Here is a 17,316-nt window from a genome sequence, read left to right as displayed (position 1 = left end):
AAAATATTCTTTTTAAATCATACTATGTATATTCTTGATTTAACTTCATTCCTCATAAACGTTTCATAGTATATCTATCTTTGTTTCTTATTATAATTTGATGTTTTTCTTTTCTCGTTTTGTTGCTTTAGTTTTCAACCGAATTCTAAATCTTAGTTTATATCATCATGATTCTAGGTTGAATTAAATTCTTGACAAATCTCTTGTGACTTGATCCTTATGGTTGGGTCCCGAGATAGTTCAACCGAGTTACCCACAACCATGTGGCACAGTCCCAAGATAGTTCGACCGAGTTACTCATGCCATTGCTTAATCCAAAGTTATGAGTCCCGAGATAGTTCAACCGAGTTACTCACCAGACACAGGTCCCGAGATAGTTCAACCGAGTTTAACCTCGTGTCTGTATTCGGACTCTGCACCCTGCAAGTCTTTTGAACTTAACTGTCGATTCATATAATTTCTATTGTCGTTTAATGGGAAAGTTTGTTCGCATTGTTTCTCAATTCGTTGTATATTGATTCTCGATGTGTTACGAGCTTTCGATTTGCTTGCTGGAATCTAAGCTCACGTAGTCTGTGCACAATTATGAACTTGGAGGGTTAAAACATAATTAGGCGTAAATAGCCCATTAAAATCCAAAGAAATTATAATTTAAGTCTAGAAATTGGACTAACTGCCATATCTTAGAAGTTTATGAGTCAATTTGCAAGTATAACGGACTGAAATTGACCATGACCAAACCTATAGGGCCCAAGGAACCTTTTTTTTAACACTTTCGGGCACCAAAAAACATTTTTAACACTCTTTACCTTGATAGCGAGTCTAAATTCGAATTTAATTAAAAAATAGTGTTTCTAGCTAATCCTAATTCCTTAAAACTTATCACTTCACACACTTTCACCCTAGAATATTCTAGAAGATTCTAGGAAACCCTAGGTCATACCATTCTCCTATAAATACCGTTGTTATTCAGCTGAGTCAGGGACCGGACCAGAAAGGTAAAAATTAAAGACCAAAAATTTGAACACCCTTAGAAAATCCTAGGCCGAATATTTGCACACACACCATACACAAATCGCACTTGAATCTAGTCCTGAAAACACCTAAAATCGCTTTGATTCTCCAAGAAAGCAAGCCTGCACAGACTCGAAGCTGGATTCTGCATCCACTTTGTCAGTAAATGAGCCAAGTACTCAGACCAATAATTCTAAGGACCCTCTATATTTATTCCTTTGATTTTCCATGCCATGAACATCATAATAGTTGTAATTGTGTATTTTAGGGTGTATGTTAGCTCATGTGTTAATTTTAGCCATAAAATTGTCATGTTTAGCCTAATCATTAAACTGCCAAATTTCCATAAAATCGATGAAAAAGCATGTTAATGATTGAATTAATGTGTTTAATGTGTTCAAATCCGGAAACCCAGTTAATTGTAGCTCTTAGAATGCATGCTAGATGCAATTTTAAGCTTGTTTGCCATGAAAAACCGATTTTCGAAGTTACTGCCCAAAAAAATAATTTTGTTTAAACGAGCTTTAAACACTTTGATTATGCCATATTTGGATTCCTTGTTCGATTTTATGCGTTTTTGCATGAGAAACGGAGTTGAAATGAGTGAGAACAGTAAAACAAAACGACCTCTGAATCTACCGACGAACCGCCCCCGCCGCCACTGAAGTTGACGGCACCGCCGGAATAAAGTGTCGCCATGTTCATGGCTCTTCAGCTCCCCAGATTCGGTCTTAGATCCTTCTAGACGTAATCCGAACTTCAAAACGTGTTTCCGGACTCATCCGGACTCCAAATCAGGCCCATTTTGAACCCAGACGTAGATAATCTAGTGTAGAATCATATTATATATTGTAATGAGCCAGAACAGATGTAAAATGGACTCATAAGTCCAATTATGTAATATAGTATATAAACTGGGCCCACAAGCCCGAGGCCCAGCAAACCAGCAACTTCTATAGCTGATTCCGGGCTAACCCAAACTCAGAATCAACTTTCAATAAAACCTGTAGAATCGAATCAACGAGACGCACAACTCTCATGATCTGATCGAGAGCCCATTCTGACCAGACCGATGGTCAAAACCCACGCGAGTGCCAGGCACTCAAAGTCAACGAGGTTCAAAAGTATTCCTAACCTTGTATGTATATCCAACTGCCCCTAAGCATGTCTGCAGTGTTTACTGCTTTCCAAAAGCATTTCAATTCAAATAATAACCGGTTAAAGGACTAATCACCTAAAATTGGCCCATTAATGCAATTTCAGCCCATCACTTAGACATCGTAGGACTACCACGAAAAATTAGTAATGGTTGTATAGGTTTTTCAAGATCACCTAATAAAATCAATCAATCACACTTGTATATCCGATTTTTAGGCTTTGAGCATGTAATCAATCTAGATCAGCCAGACTTATGCTATTTGCTAGAAACCTCTAAGGTTAGATGAATGATTAGGAGTACGTGCACGTCAAACATGTTTACTACTTTCATACATGTTTAGTTACAGCTTTCATATCATGTGAACTGCATACACAGTTGAGATGAGATATGACACGAATATGCAGTAAATAAAGCCGGTAACAAATAAGCCAAGGACAAGAGTCTCGAGAAGATCCTCAAACCCTAGTCTTTGGTCTGATGCACGATTGTCTTACCGGAGGCGAGTAAGGCTATCTAGTCATTTAAAAGGCATTTCCTAGTTGAACTAGGTGGCGACTCCATTTTTCAAACCATTTCCAGATCGAGAAGTCAGCCATAAGCCTTGGGCGAGCTGTCACGACCCATTTTCATGAATCGCGACCGGCGCTAGGGTATGGGTATGGTTGTACCAAAACCCGTAGCTAGCCTTACATATAACATTATAAATACATAACCTGCAAGAAACCAATGCTCGGGGTCAACCGAGACTTCAGCCTAGTTCTAGCAGTTCATAAAATACAACATTTATATAATATATGGTCGATCAATTCCGAGTCTCCAACATAGCATAAATATTTAATAACCCAAGTTATTATATTAATGTCAAAACAACACTTAAATCAATAGAATAATTCTGATAACAAGTATTAGACAAATACGATTTCTAATTACTACTGCGGTCTAAGAATAAAATCAGTTTAATAGTTTTAATAAAATAAAATAAACCTCCGAGGAAATAAAGAATCGGAGACCAGCTGACTCGCTCAAATCATAACCCTGGAAAATTTGGGAAAACAACGGGGTCAGATATACTGAGATGAGTTCATACAACTATTTACATTTATTAAGTGAAAACCTTTAAAAACCTTAAAACATTTGTAAAGCATTTTACCATTATGGATAAGCATTGAAACCCTAAACCACAAATATCTAAATCCAGTTATCGTGTCGGTGAGACGTATCTCCATAACCGGCCCCCGACTGTCACTCAAATAAAACACGTGAGTCCTAGGAGACGTATCTTCCACCGGCGCCCTCACTAGGTGAGACGTATCTCTAACCTACCTCAAATACCATATATGATCATACCGGTGCGCACGCAGTTTCGATGATGCCCATCGAATAGCCCGTTCGAATTCAGATCCATAATGCCAAAAAACAGTTCGAAAGCTGTTTATACAATATATATATATATGCAAAAATACAATTTACTTAATAAAGCGGTAAATAGCGATATAAACTCACAGCTTGCTAATCCACGTGACAACCTCGCAAGCAATCGAATCATGGTTCGTCTCCGAAGTACGAACGGTCGACGGGTCTAAACAAGGTATAAATAATAATTAAAAACATACCCTAACTCTAAAGAGTACTAGACACCACATAGGACTAGCACAAACGACAAGTCAAGGTAAAGCCCATCAAAATAAACACAATACTCAATAAAATAACAAGCCAAAAACAAGTCATGTTAAGTTAAGTTCCCGACCTTTAAAACATAAACCGGAGTGGGCAAAAACCCAAATCAACTTTATTTCAAATAAGTGATTCCAAGGTAGTGAGTCAACTGAGTCATCACTATGCTCAATTTCTTCCCACATGTCAAGCGACCAAAGTCTAACCCACCCAAAACCAATGTATAAACCAAATTTAAAAATCCGGAATATCTTTACAATAATATTAACTTGAAACAAAGGAACTCAACACTTAACATCACTAACAATCCAATTGTAACAACACGCCAACACTTAAGCCAACACTTGGCAAAAGATTACCCAAATAAACACAACGTGTTAAATCACTTTAAATAGATACAACAATGATTATGAACACTTATAAACTAACCAATTCAGATTTGAAATTACCTTTTTAATCCACTATCAAAACAATGGTAACTTATCTTAACTTATAAACGATTTGTCCAACAATTTCCAATTCAATCAATTAGCCCAACGTATTAGAACTATCAAAATAACCCTTTTGAAAAGATAATTTCCAGCCACATTTATATGCCTTTAAAACATCGGATTACTTATAGAAACCTACAATTTAGTACCACACTTAAGTCTAGCCAATGATCTCAAGTCACCCAATGTAAGATTCTTAACTAGCCACCTATTACCAATTTATATACGTATTTCCAGATTTTTATAGAAAGAGAAACATAATTTAATTCATAACCACATACCAAATCACATAGCCCTTAGTCTAAACAATGATTCCAAGCTAATCAAGTAAGAACATCAACAATTAACAACAACAACACCCAAAGTATGAAATCTCAGATTTCAATCAAGTCAAAACAGAATATACAACATGCTATATCACCCAAAGTAATAAAGTAAACCAATATCTAACAATCTCTACAATTCAAAGCAAAGGATTAGAGCCACTAACCTCTTGAAATAGATTAATAATGATCCAATAGAGAAAACCCAGAAAAAATAATAACTCAATTCAGCCTATAGCAACATATAATAGAGAACAATTAATAAGAAATCGATTGAATGAGTTTTAAGGGATTAATGTTGAAATAGTTGATTAAAATACTTACAATTGAAGAAAATAAGTTGAGGAATCAATAGGAGATGATAATCTGAGAGTGACAGCCGCAATAGGGTTTTAAGAAAAGTTCAAAATTGATTTAGGTCGAATAAAATGGTATTTATAGAAAAACGGCGAACTGTACAGTGCAAGTTGGCGACCGCGAACTATAGTTCGCGACCGCAACGTAGTTGGCGACCGCTAACTAAAGTTGGCGACCGCTAACTTTTCTGCCCAAGAAGGAAAAAATGTGAAATTTGACTTTAAGCTCAGAATCGATCCGATGACCCAAACCACACTCAAAACATCATAAAACATCATTCAAGAGGTCATGAACCTTCAAACCATGTTTTCGAGAAGTCAAACCAACTCAAACAAATCCAAGGTATATTGGAAAGTTCATCGGAACTAGCCGGAAAAACACGGGGTATTACACGAGCGGCCCCCGAACCCTGCTTCGCTCACACGTACATTTAACCTTAGAGGTTTCTAGCAAATGTCAAAAGTCTGGCTGGTCTGGATATTTTACATGCACAAAACCTAAACCGGATGTGAACGTTTGATTGATTGATTTTATTAGTGAGTATTACTACGTTTTCGTGGCAATCCTATGATGTCCAGGTAATGGTCTGGAATTGCATTAATTGGCTACTTTATATGATTTGTCCTTTAACCTGTTAATTTGGATGCTTTTGGAAAGCGGTAAACACTGGTTAGGGATACTTTTCAACCTCGTTGACTTTGAGTGTCTAGCACTCGCGCGGATTGTGACCATTGGTTTAGTCGAAATTGGCTATTGGTCAGAATACGGAAGTTGTCCGTCTTGTCGATACGGTTCAGTCAGTTTGAACCGTGGTTGATTCCGTGTTCTAGTGAACCCAGAATCTGCTCTAGAAGTTGCTAGATTTGCGGGCCTCGGGCTCGTGGGCCATAAAGTCGACTTTGAGGTCCGTTTTACATCGGGTCTGACTTGTTATATTACAGAAAATTAAATTACATTGAAATATCTACGTCTGGGTTCAAACAAGGCCTGATTCTGAGCCCTAACGAGCCCGAAAACGCGTCTGGAAGTCTGGATCGAAATTTGGAAGATCTGGGAAGCAAGTTCTAGGATCTGGGTACGATGATGTAATACCCCGTAATTTTAAGTAATTAGAATATGCCACGAGATCAAATTGGAGTAATCAAAATATTAAAAATAATATTTTGAGATTTCGAATATGAAAAATATTCGGAAAGACCAAGTTTAATAGTCAAATAGTAATAATAAGGTTTGACTATTTAAGGTTATTAAATTAAATCACAGAAAGTGATTTAATAAATTCGGAATACGTAAATTAAATTTAGACGTAATTTTAATTTATACGTATCCGTAAAATAATATCGTAATAATTAGAGTTTAAAATTTAAATCGATAATTTAAATTTTAATAAAGGGATATGAACGAGATTAATATAATAGAGAATACGACTGGGCGTCATAGATAAAAATATATTAATAATTAAAATATCAATGTACCACTCTAAATGGAGAGTTTAAGATTTCGGACAAAACCCCGAAATTAAAATGTCGAAATTCGGAAAGTTCGACGAGTTATGGACGAATATACGTTAAGATATATATAAATATATATATATATATATATATTAAAAAATAAAGAAAATAAAAAGAATAAGAATAGTGAGGCGGTGGCTAATAAGGAAAAAGGCTTCCTTTAGTCCCTCAATTCTTTACTTTCATTAGTTTTAATTATAAACTAATTAAATGGTATTAGATTTTCTAAATTGAAAATAAAATAATATATAAGTCCCGAGCGAATAATTTTGGTGTCATTATTCGCGAAATAATTCGAAGAAGTTACGGTCCAATTTTTATTAAATTTGGACGTAGTAATTTTATTTAAGTGGGACTGATTTGGACCTAATAAATCTTTGGAGATTTATTAAAAATAAAATATAAGTCGGATGCGAATAAAAATTATATTTTTATTCGTTTTATATTTTATTGGATTTTTAGGTAAAGTTTCGTAAAATTTGGAATTAGTCTCTATTTAGACTACGGACGACTAATTAAAATTAGAGTTAAAGTGCATGATTGAGCTAATACCAAACGGTATTTTAGCCAAATCAACCTCTATATATAGAAGTGAGGCCGCAGCCTCATTTCATTTTGCAGGAAAGAGAGACCTGCTTGCTTAAGCAAGCAGAGGTAAGCCGCGCACTGCTTGAGAGTGACGGTTCCAGCGCGGCGCGATCCATTTCGCGATTCCGACTCCGATTCTTCAATGAATCAAGTAGTAATCGAGGTATTAATCTCGTATACGATATTTATTTCGATATATATTAATTATATATTCGATATTAAACGGTAAACGTATCGAATCGATCGCGTACGTATCGGTTCGACGTTTTAATAATAGAATTGAATTGGATTGTGTAGTAGAGTGTTGAATTAATATTTTTGAATGTTCCGGAGCATCGGAAACACGTCGAATTTGGCCAGGGGAGTGTTCCCGTGGCTGTGCACACGCACAGCCAAAGCGCTGTGCGGGCGCACAGGCTAGCTGTGCGGGCGCACAGGCTAGCTGTGCGGGCGCACAGGCTAGCTGTGCGGGCGCATAGCCCAGGGAAAGGCTGTGCGAGCGCACAACCAGGGCTGTGCGGACGCACAGCTCTGCTGTGCGAACGCACAGGCCCCTCTGTGCGGACGCACAGCGAGTCGGAGGTCCGGTATTTGGACGTTTCGTCCTAGTTCGAGTTGTATACTCGATTGTTGATTCAAGGGACTTCTGAAACGTTAGTTGATACGTTTAAAAGGTTAAAAAGAACCTAGACGTTTGAGGATAGTTGGTTTATTAAAACAATTTGATGTTTTAATAAAGTCCTACGTTAATCAAAGTGATTAATGTTAAAAGGACTATAAGTCCACACCAAGAGTGGTACTATATATTGAACGAGAAGTTCAATATTGAAATGAGTTTATATGCGATGTTTATAGTGTCAGAGTTTGTTTATTGAGTCTATCGTTTATACGATAGGACTAGAGTTAAAATTCAATGTCTAATGTATTTTGACATTTTAATTTTAATTAGATCCGACGAGTGGTCGATCTAGTTAGCCAAACACCAACGTGTTTGACTGACAAGCTTGCTTGGAGCTTACGTTTTTAAAAATGGGGACGACAGTACTGTGAGTTTTACTTTGTGGTTTTTACTTTTGAATATTTATATTTAAACTGTTTTTAAATAACAAATCGCAGTAGTATAACTTAACTATGAAAGATCCATTGGAACAAGCTTCCTATTGGTTGTCAATAGGACTGTGTGATCACCATTAGTGTTTTTCGATACGAGCCTGTGTCTGACATAGAGGTCAGTTAATGTCATTGGGCGTTGGAAGTGCTAGCGACCCTGACTTAACAGTCTGAGACGGCAGTAACGGTTACGGTCACAGGCAGTACTGTGATGGCAGTTTCACGGTTACGGTCCAGACACCCGGCTTAGACGGCAGTGATTCAGTTCACGGTCTAAGGCCTATATTGTGTAGGTTGAGACCCATACAATAGTCTGTCTTGTAGGGTTTCATCTGGATCGACTAATTGGTAATATTTTTGATATGTACAAATGTTTTACATATATGCGATTTAAATATTCAATTGTAAATATGTGAACTCACTCAGAAATATTTATATTTCTGACCCTCCCCAATGTTTACCTTTCAGGTAATCAAGTACGAGGTCTGACTTCCACAATAATTCCGGAAGTCAATGTCAGCCATACCTCTAGAGCTGCAAGTAGTTGGGTACGGGAAGTCTGTCTTTCTGTTTACAGTAGTTCAAACTATTTTGATAAACTCTGATTGAACTACTGTATATAATATATGTTTGAAAAGCTGCGTGTTTTCTAAAATGCTATGACCAGTTGTTTGAGAGATACACTGGTTTTATGTATTTAGCATTTTAGTATTGTATTGGAAACAGAGCAGGTGTGTCAACTGAGATTGATGTTTGCGCTCTAGTTTCTTTAAATACAATCAGGGTCTTAAGACCCGGTTTTCAGAAATGTGTTTACGTTAAACGAGAGAAAGGTTTTAACGATATTTTCTGAAAACAGATCATATGTGATATATGATCTTGAATTGCGATCGCGTTTTTAATAAAGGTGTTAAAGTGTTTCCGCAACGAGGTTGCAAACCTTTTTATGTTTTAAAACGCGAAAAATTTATAAAGGTTTTTAGGCTTGCTACGGGTTTCGGAGCAACCACTCCCATTCCCTAGCGCCGGTCGCGATCCATGAATTTGGGTCGTGACAGATGAACACGGCGACGGTGTGACTTCCGGCGCCGGCAGGTTAGAGTGGCGGCGCCGCCACCTTATTCTGGCGGTGCCGACGTTTGCAGAGGCAGCGGCGGCGGTGCGGGCATCATGTCTAGTTTTTATCTTTTGGTTTGTTCTCATCAGAAAAACGCACGACGGCTAGATGGAATAAAGTGATGTGCGGAGGAAGTAGATGAATAGAAGAGAAAATTGATAGAAATAGAAAAATAAAAGAAAAGAAAAAAAGAAGAAAAAAGTTGAGAGAAAAAGACAAGAGAGAGAGGGACGAAGTGCGATTATGTATTGTATGTAAAAATAATAATCTTAAATGAATTTAAGTCCTCTATATGTAGTAGGGAATTTTTATAAATATGTTTGTTAAAAGGATAACGAGGATAATATTAAAAAGGGGGTAAAAAATATAGTGGTAATTTCTCAGAATACATGTTTTGGCATTATAATTACAATTTTACATTGCAAGTTTTGACTTTTCTTTTCTGACTTTTTTTATTTATGAAAAATACTTTTTTTTTAATTTCACAAATACCTTTTTCGATTTCCAATTTCGGTTTTTTCGTTTCGGTCGATCAAACCGAACGACAGTTTTTTATATAGTGTAACATTAGTGTATATATAGTGTTAATTTTTATTTTTTATAGATTTGTTTCCTGAATTTTTTTTTATAGTGTAACAGTAGTATATATATAGTGTTTTTATGGTGTTTATATAGTGTAAGATTAGTGTATATATAGTGTATAAGGGCTCGTTATACTGTACCACCCAAGCTTAAATACCACTGAAATTTTCAACCTGTTATAGCCGGTTATAATTAGAATGTAGAAGGTAACTTTGACCTTTTATAAATTCGAAATATATTTTTCTAACAAATAAAAATAAACAAACCGATTGATACTAAGCCTATCTTCCTCTTCTTCAAACCTTTCCATGTTCAACTAATCTCATACAATTGTAAATTAGATAATCTTCTTCGCTAGCACAAAATTATCATATTTTTTGTAGTACTCAAAACCTAGTAAACAAGATCAAAGCTGACATTTGAGGCAATGGCGGAAGTTCCAAACTTTACAAGATTTGGGGTCCAAAAATCCATAATCTTACTTCAATTTGAAAAGGAATTATTACAAGAACAAAGTGAGATCATATTTTGTCAAGAATACTAAAAGGATAAAGCTTGAATAATGGTATGAATCAATGGCTCGCCTTATTCTATTTGTAGCTTAAATTATCTATAACTAAAGAAACCTCTCAAAAATTAGTTCAAACCTCATCTAAACTGTGAAGAAATTAAAAAAAAAAATGTAAAGACCAATGCAGAAAATTTGGATATGAATATATATATTGTTTGGATTATATCATGCCAGTGATCAGTATTATGCTCTTAATCAAAGAGATACAAGTTACTCTTTATTCTCTTTTGCTGCTGCTATCCGAAGTGAGCTTAAAAATGGAAGTGTGTTTTTGAAATCATATGCATCTTGTGATTATGCATAACCGCACCTATATTGATAAATTTCTTCTAAGTTTCTAACTGAAAAATTGCTCTTTGGTTAGAGATATTGAAAGTTTTCAGATTGAGTAACATAGCAGAATGACTCAAATTCTAAGAGAACATATCTCTAAGTTACCAATGAGTTATTCTTTGAGAAAATTATGAAAAAAAAACTAGTTTGTGTAGCAAAAGTTCACTATTCACATTTAAATGGTTAAATTTGATCATTTACAAAATTGATCAAATCTGGACATTAACAAAATTGATCAAATCTGAACATTAACAAAATTGATTTATTACAAGCTATTTCACATATTCTTATATTATTATATCATTGCTAAATCTTCGAGATCCAGCTGTGGTAAATATGCTTTATCAGCAGCAGCAGCCTGAAGTATGATATGATCACTAACCATATAGAGTTGTAATAAGCAGATATAAACAAGCTTGATCTTGCAGTGCCGAGAAGACCCTCCATAATATGATGTAACGTCTGCACAAGGTTGAACAAAATGACAAGATAAAAACAGGGCCATCCATGCATATTTACTGATAATTCATCTCAAGAACAAGAAATTAATAAAAAAAACTTAGGGATATTCATATTTGTTGCAGCGGAGAGCAACAATAGGAATAAAAGCTACAAACTGTGCATCCAACTGATTAGTGAAAGGCAACCAGATGAATTCCATAGTTTTCAATTTTGAATTGAAACCGACAAATACTTACGGATTTTACAAGTTTTATTTTAAAAATTTATTACATACATAATTTCACTTTGAAAATGATTAGTTGACATGCTCTTTTTTTTTTTTCCGAAAGTCGTCGCTTTCCCCTAAAAAAAAGAAGCAAAACAAATATTAAAGAAATGGACAAAAACATGAAGATTCATCTTATAAAAGGCGACCATGTCCTGCACGGCTGCACACACAAAATCATTTCTAAGTTAGTTCCTCAAACCTTAAAAACTCTGTAAGTAATGCAAATTTATTATCTCTTTTTTTTTTGTTATTTTCATATTTATTTCCATGGATATCATGCACTGATTTTCTTTTTTTGTTGATTTCTATTTCCATGAAGTAGTACAATGAAGTATGATGAGTTAAGAAATCAGGGTAATTATCCTAAAAATCACTAAAAACTTTTGAATTTTTTCATTTCAGTCACTAAATTATTATTATTTTCATTTTAATCACTAAACTTTTTTTTTTCATTTTACTATTTTCCGGCTAAAAATACTTAGGTAGCAGCCGGAATTAATTTTTTTTTTAACCTGCAAACTTTCCATATATGCATTATTTGATCTAAAAAGTCATTTTCAAAGTGAAATTATGTATGTAATAAATTTTTAAAATAAAACTTGTAAAATCCGGTTGTCACATGTCAACTTCCGGCTACCACCTAAGCATTTTTGGCCTGAAATACTAAAATGAAAAAAATTGAAAGTTCAGTGATCAAAATAAAAAAAAAATAGTTTAGTGACTGAAATGAAAAAACTCGAAAGTTCAATGATAGTTAGAATCAATTACCCTAAAAAATCATATAACATACTATGAAGTTGGTTTTTATTTAAAGACTTCACATTTTATTAGACTAACCTATTTAGAAAGTTAATGACAAAAGAAAAAATATATAACTAAAAGTTGGTTTTATTTAAAGACTTCATATTTTATTAGACTAACCTATTTAGAAAGTTAATGACAAAAGAAAAAATATATAGCTAAAAAAGTGTAATTTTTCGCGTACAACAAAAGTTCGACATTATTTTATAATACATTTTTCATATATTTGACAAGTTTTACTTTTTTTCTATTTGTACAATCAAAACATATTTAAAGTAGGATCAACGTGTAAAAGCCGTCCTGTAAAATGACATATCATATTGCTTGCTTTGGCTAATTTTTTATATATATTAATTGGTTGGTCATTAACGATTTTTTTACTTGTATTTTTTAATTATAAGTTTTGAATATTTTTTACAATTCGAAACTAAATATTTCCTGCATTGCAATATTTTTGTTCTTTTTGTTTAATAGATTTTTTTTTTTAAAATAGTTGGAGAAGGGTGAGCGGTTGTGAAAGGAATCGATTCCACGGCCTAACAAATTGCTGTCAAGCACTTATACCATTTGAGTTACAGCTTATTGGTTAGATTTTATTTATTACATATACATTATTAATTTTTAATTTTTAACATATAATTCAACTTTTAAAAATTGTTGATACTTTCATCCATATATAAGTTATATGTCAAATTTTTTTCTTTCAACTAACTTTTTAAATTTTTTTAAATTTCTACCATATTATGGATGAAAATAATAATTTTTCACCTTTTCAAAATTAAATAAATATAAACTATTTGTTTAACTATTTGCACTAGTCTTCAATTTATATGACCTTTTTATTTATTTATTTACTTTACTTATAAAAATTATTATTATTAGAATATTTCATTTTGTTATATTGTAAAATTATTATTTCTAGAAATATCCTTATGAAACTTCAATTTCAATAAATATTTTGACCTTTTTATTATAAAAACTATTATTACTATGCAATTTCATTAATTTATAATTTATATAAGTATTTATTTAAGCATCCTCATTATATAAAATATTTATTGATAATTTATTATTTTTATTTTAAATTATAAAAAGATTTATTGACAAACAATTCTTCTGAGTTTTCAATCTATATAAACTATCAATTTATGTTTCAATTTTTTATTTATTTTATTTAAAAACTAATATTATGAGTGCATTTTCATGAGTATTCTATTTATATAAACTTTTATTTAATTTACAATTTTCAGCATATTTTCAGCATTCTTAATAATTTTCAGTTCATGTAAATTAGTTATCTAAGCAATGCAATGAACTTTAAATTTATATGAACTGCTTTTTAAAAATTTATTTTTATAATTTTTCTTTAGAAATTATTATTAATGAAAAAAACTGAATTCTCATTTTAAATATACTATCAATTGTTATTTTGTTAATTTATTTGATTATATAATTATTAAAAGAGCGCTCTCATGAATTTTCAATCTGCATAAAAAAAATATTTAATTCTTCTTTTTTGATATATTTAACTATAACATTATTATTTATTCATATTCTCATGAGTTTAAAATTTGTATAAACAATTAATTTTTTTTCTAATATTTGTTTTTTTAATATTTTTACTTTTCTACTATTAAAGTTATTATTAATAAAGCATTTTCATTAATTTGTAATTTATATACCTACTTATGTAAGCATTCTCCTCCATTTTCAACTTGTAAAAACTACTCATTTAATAAATATATTTTAATTGTTTTATCGTAAAAAAAGTTATTAATAAAAGGGACATTTTCAAAGTTACCTAGAAAATAAAAATAATTGCAAAATTTAACCTAAAAACTAAATATCTACTCTGCAGTTTCAAATAGTTTCAAAAAAAACATAATTTAAAACTGTTTTATAAACCGTTTTGAATACTGTTTTTAATGGGATTTCAAAGGGTTTCCAGAAAAATATAATTTAAAAATATTTTATAAACTGTTTCGAAGACAGATTCTAATCACTACAAGAATTATGCTATATTGTGACAAATTAAATTTTGACAAACTTAAATTTGTCACAAAATATACACTTTTTTTGACAAAATAATAATTAGTCATTAAAGTTTATATATTTGTGACAAAAAATAAATTGTCAGCTAATTTTGTCACAGGAAATGAGAAAAATTATAAATTGTGACAAAAATTATTTTGTTATAATTATTTATCACTAAATGTGTTGGCGCCAATAAATAGAACATATTTTGACAAAAAATAATTGTCAGCTTAAAGAATTTGATACAGTGTAACAAATAATTTTTGACATAATTTGTTTTGTCCCAAAATAATATATTTGTTTTGACAAAGTAATAAACTGTCACAATATAAATTTCAAAAATAGTGAAAAAAACATGTTATATTAATTTGTGATCAAATGTTATTTTCAATAAATAAGATAAATTTAAACAAAAACATTTTCCTCACTGTAAAAATTATTTGACAAATTATTTTTTTAAAAAGCTAATTTTATCATATATAATATTTTTATTGTGACAAAAAATAACTTATCATCAAATAAAATAATTATTTGGTAAATACAAATTTCAAAATAAATTGTGACAACAAATAAAAAAATAAAAAATTTTAATAAAATATTTATTATAATGTTTTATTTCCAAAATATGTAATGGGTTTTTTTTATAATCTAAATATGTAGCATTACTAATGCCTAATGTTAATGGAACGTATATAAAGGATTTTTAATTTTATTTATTATTTAAAATCAAAATACTCCATTTCAATTAAAAAAATTAAAATTTTAATTCTAATAATAATTAAAGACTTTTATTATTCTATCATATGTCACCACCATTAGAGTTTTGCACCTTGAACATTTTATTGAATTTTTTTATAACTAAAAAAATTATAATTTGTGAAATACCAAAAATAAAAACCACCTTCCATTTTCTTAAGAAACAAATGAGCAGTACCAGATTCATTTTGACATATCTTGCCCCTTTTTTTCTTTTTTTTCCTTTCTATGGCTATCATAATTTCCATCATCGCCAACTCTTTTGAACTCAATAATAATGTTTTAATTTTTATATAGTCACATTTTCAAATATATTTTTCTGAATCATCTTTTTTCCAATTTTTAGAGAGCTGAAATGATGAATGCATGTATTCTAGATCTTATATTGATTCATGCTCTTCTTGAGATAAATTTCAGTTCTTTCAATCTCAGACAACGATGGTGGTGTACATTTGGTTCTCTTATGCAATGGAGATGTATGTCATTTCTTTTACCTGTTAAATTTATGTTGATTTGTTGCTATTTAAGTTATGCATATAAGTGTTTGATAAAATGCCTCAGAGGGTTTGGTTTTGCCTTTTAAAAAATTCAAGTACAAATTGAAAGTTCAGTCATATAGGAATTTTAAAGTTTTTATCTTAGAGATTAAATGAACAAATGTTAGAATTTAATTATACTTTTTGAAGGTTTCCAGCTTATTTAGAGTTTGAAGCTGCCTTATTTTAATGGTTCATAATTTGGCTTTTGCACTTTGGAACTAGTGGTTGAGCTTTTGAAGTTATAATTTTTTGCTTCTAAATCTTATGTTTTATATTAAACTGTTATTTTAAAATCTAAATATAGTCTTTCAATATCTTTTTGAGTTATCTGCTAATTGAGTTATAGGAATTTGACTTCATGGTAGGTGGAAAAAATATAATTGTTTATGTATTTTACTTGGCAGGGTATCAAGCTGACTAAACAAAGTATATGGAGATCCTCACGCAGCTGGCTAGCTGTTTCAGCTAATCGGCATCCCTCTGCTGGACATTTTATGTCTAATCAACAATGTCTTGGCGTCCAGCTTGTGCAGCTCAACCGAGATGCCTCTGCTGCTGTAAATAACTATCACTAAAAATGGTCATATCATTTCTCGAGTAGTAATTTCATCGAGGGATAAACATCATTGTGCAGTTTTTTTTTCTTTTTATTGATGGTATTATTCTTTGCTTATCTTAGGGTGCAGCTTGCCGTGTGACAACACAAAGAAAAAACGTGGAGATTGGGTCAGTTGGGGCTGTGGGAAAATCTGATCCCAGTCGGGTGAAGAAGTACTTCATTCAAGAGGTAAAGAAGACACATTTACTAACCTAGTTTTAAAAATTATCTTCTATGATTGAGCTAAGTTAGCATGCGTGTATATAAACTTGTAGTTTCTGGACAAGGAACAAGAAGATACCGACGAGGATTTGGATTTTAGAGCACTTGAAAATGGATTTGTAAGTTAACTCATCATATACTTGATATTAGAGGTTTTGTTTGTAATTCTTATTAACCGATGGTTACTCGGGTTTACTTCAGAGATTAAATGAACAAATGTTCTAATGTAGAGTGAACAGTTTTTTATTAATTGTCATATAGAAATTTCACACAATTTTCATGGCATATGATTAGTTTAAATGAGTTAGAATAAGATGATACTATTTCGTGAATAGTTTTAGAATGTAGAAAATATATGTTTTCTTTTTTTTGATTTTCCTATATATTATTCGTTTTCTGTTATATTATATATTTTATAATTTCTTTATTGTTGCAGGTATTTTCTAAAGCGTGTGATAAAGTTATGGTCAGCTATAAAAGAACTAACATCAGTTGGATGTCTTCCATATAATCAACTTATTCAGTACACTGCTGGCTAGCATGCGGGCTCATGCCAATATCCCAATACAAAACTGTTTACAAAGTTACCAATATTTACTTTATCTTTTAATCTAATTTGCTTTGCTTAAATATTTTTATTGAAAAGCATTTTTTTCTATGTTTAATTGTTGATGTGTTACTTGAATGAAGATTATTAAAGTATGATAAATTTAGAACTTATATCTGTATATATATGTTTAGAACTTAAGTAATCAATTTTAATTTTAAAAAAAAAAACAAATAGTAAATATAAGTCGTTAATTGTA

At 31.7% G+C, this 17,316-nt stretch overlaps 1 protein-coding gene across 1 annotated transcript; it reads left to right on the top strand.

The window, feature by feature from the left end:
* Positions 1–15,416: 15,416 nt before the first annotated feature.
* On the top strand, positions 15,417–17,104 carry LOC126659525 (uncharacterized). The gene is made up of 5 exons (XM_050352817.2): positions 15,417–15,627; positions 16,095–16,247; positions 16,370–16,477; positions 16,564–16,629; positions 16,947–17,104. The coding sequence occupies exons 2-5, from the start codon at positions 16,185–16,187 to the stop codon at positions 17,019–17,021; spliced, it is 312 nt and encodes a 103-aa protein (XP_050208774.1). The 5' UTR covers positions 15,417–15,627; positions 16,095–16,184; the 3' UTR covers positions 17,022–17,104.
* The last annotated feature ends 212 nt before the right edge of the window (positions 17,105–17,316 follow it).

Source organism: Mercurialis annua, linkage group LG8 (assembly GCF_937616625.2).
Source record: "Mercurialis annua linkage group LG8, ddMerAnnu1.2, whole genome shotgun sequence".
Lineage (NCBI taxonomy): Eukaryota > Viridiplantae > Streptophyta > Magnoliopsida > Malpighiales > Euphorbiaceae > Mercurialis > Mercurialis annua.
This window is presented reverse-complemented; position numbering and strand designations above follow the sequence as displayed.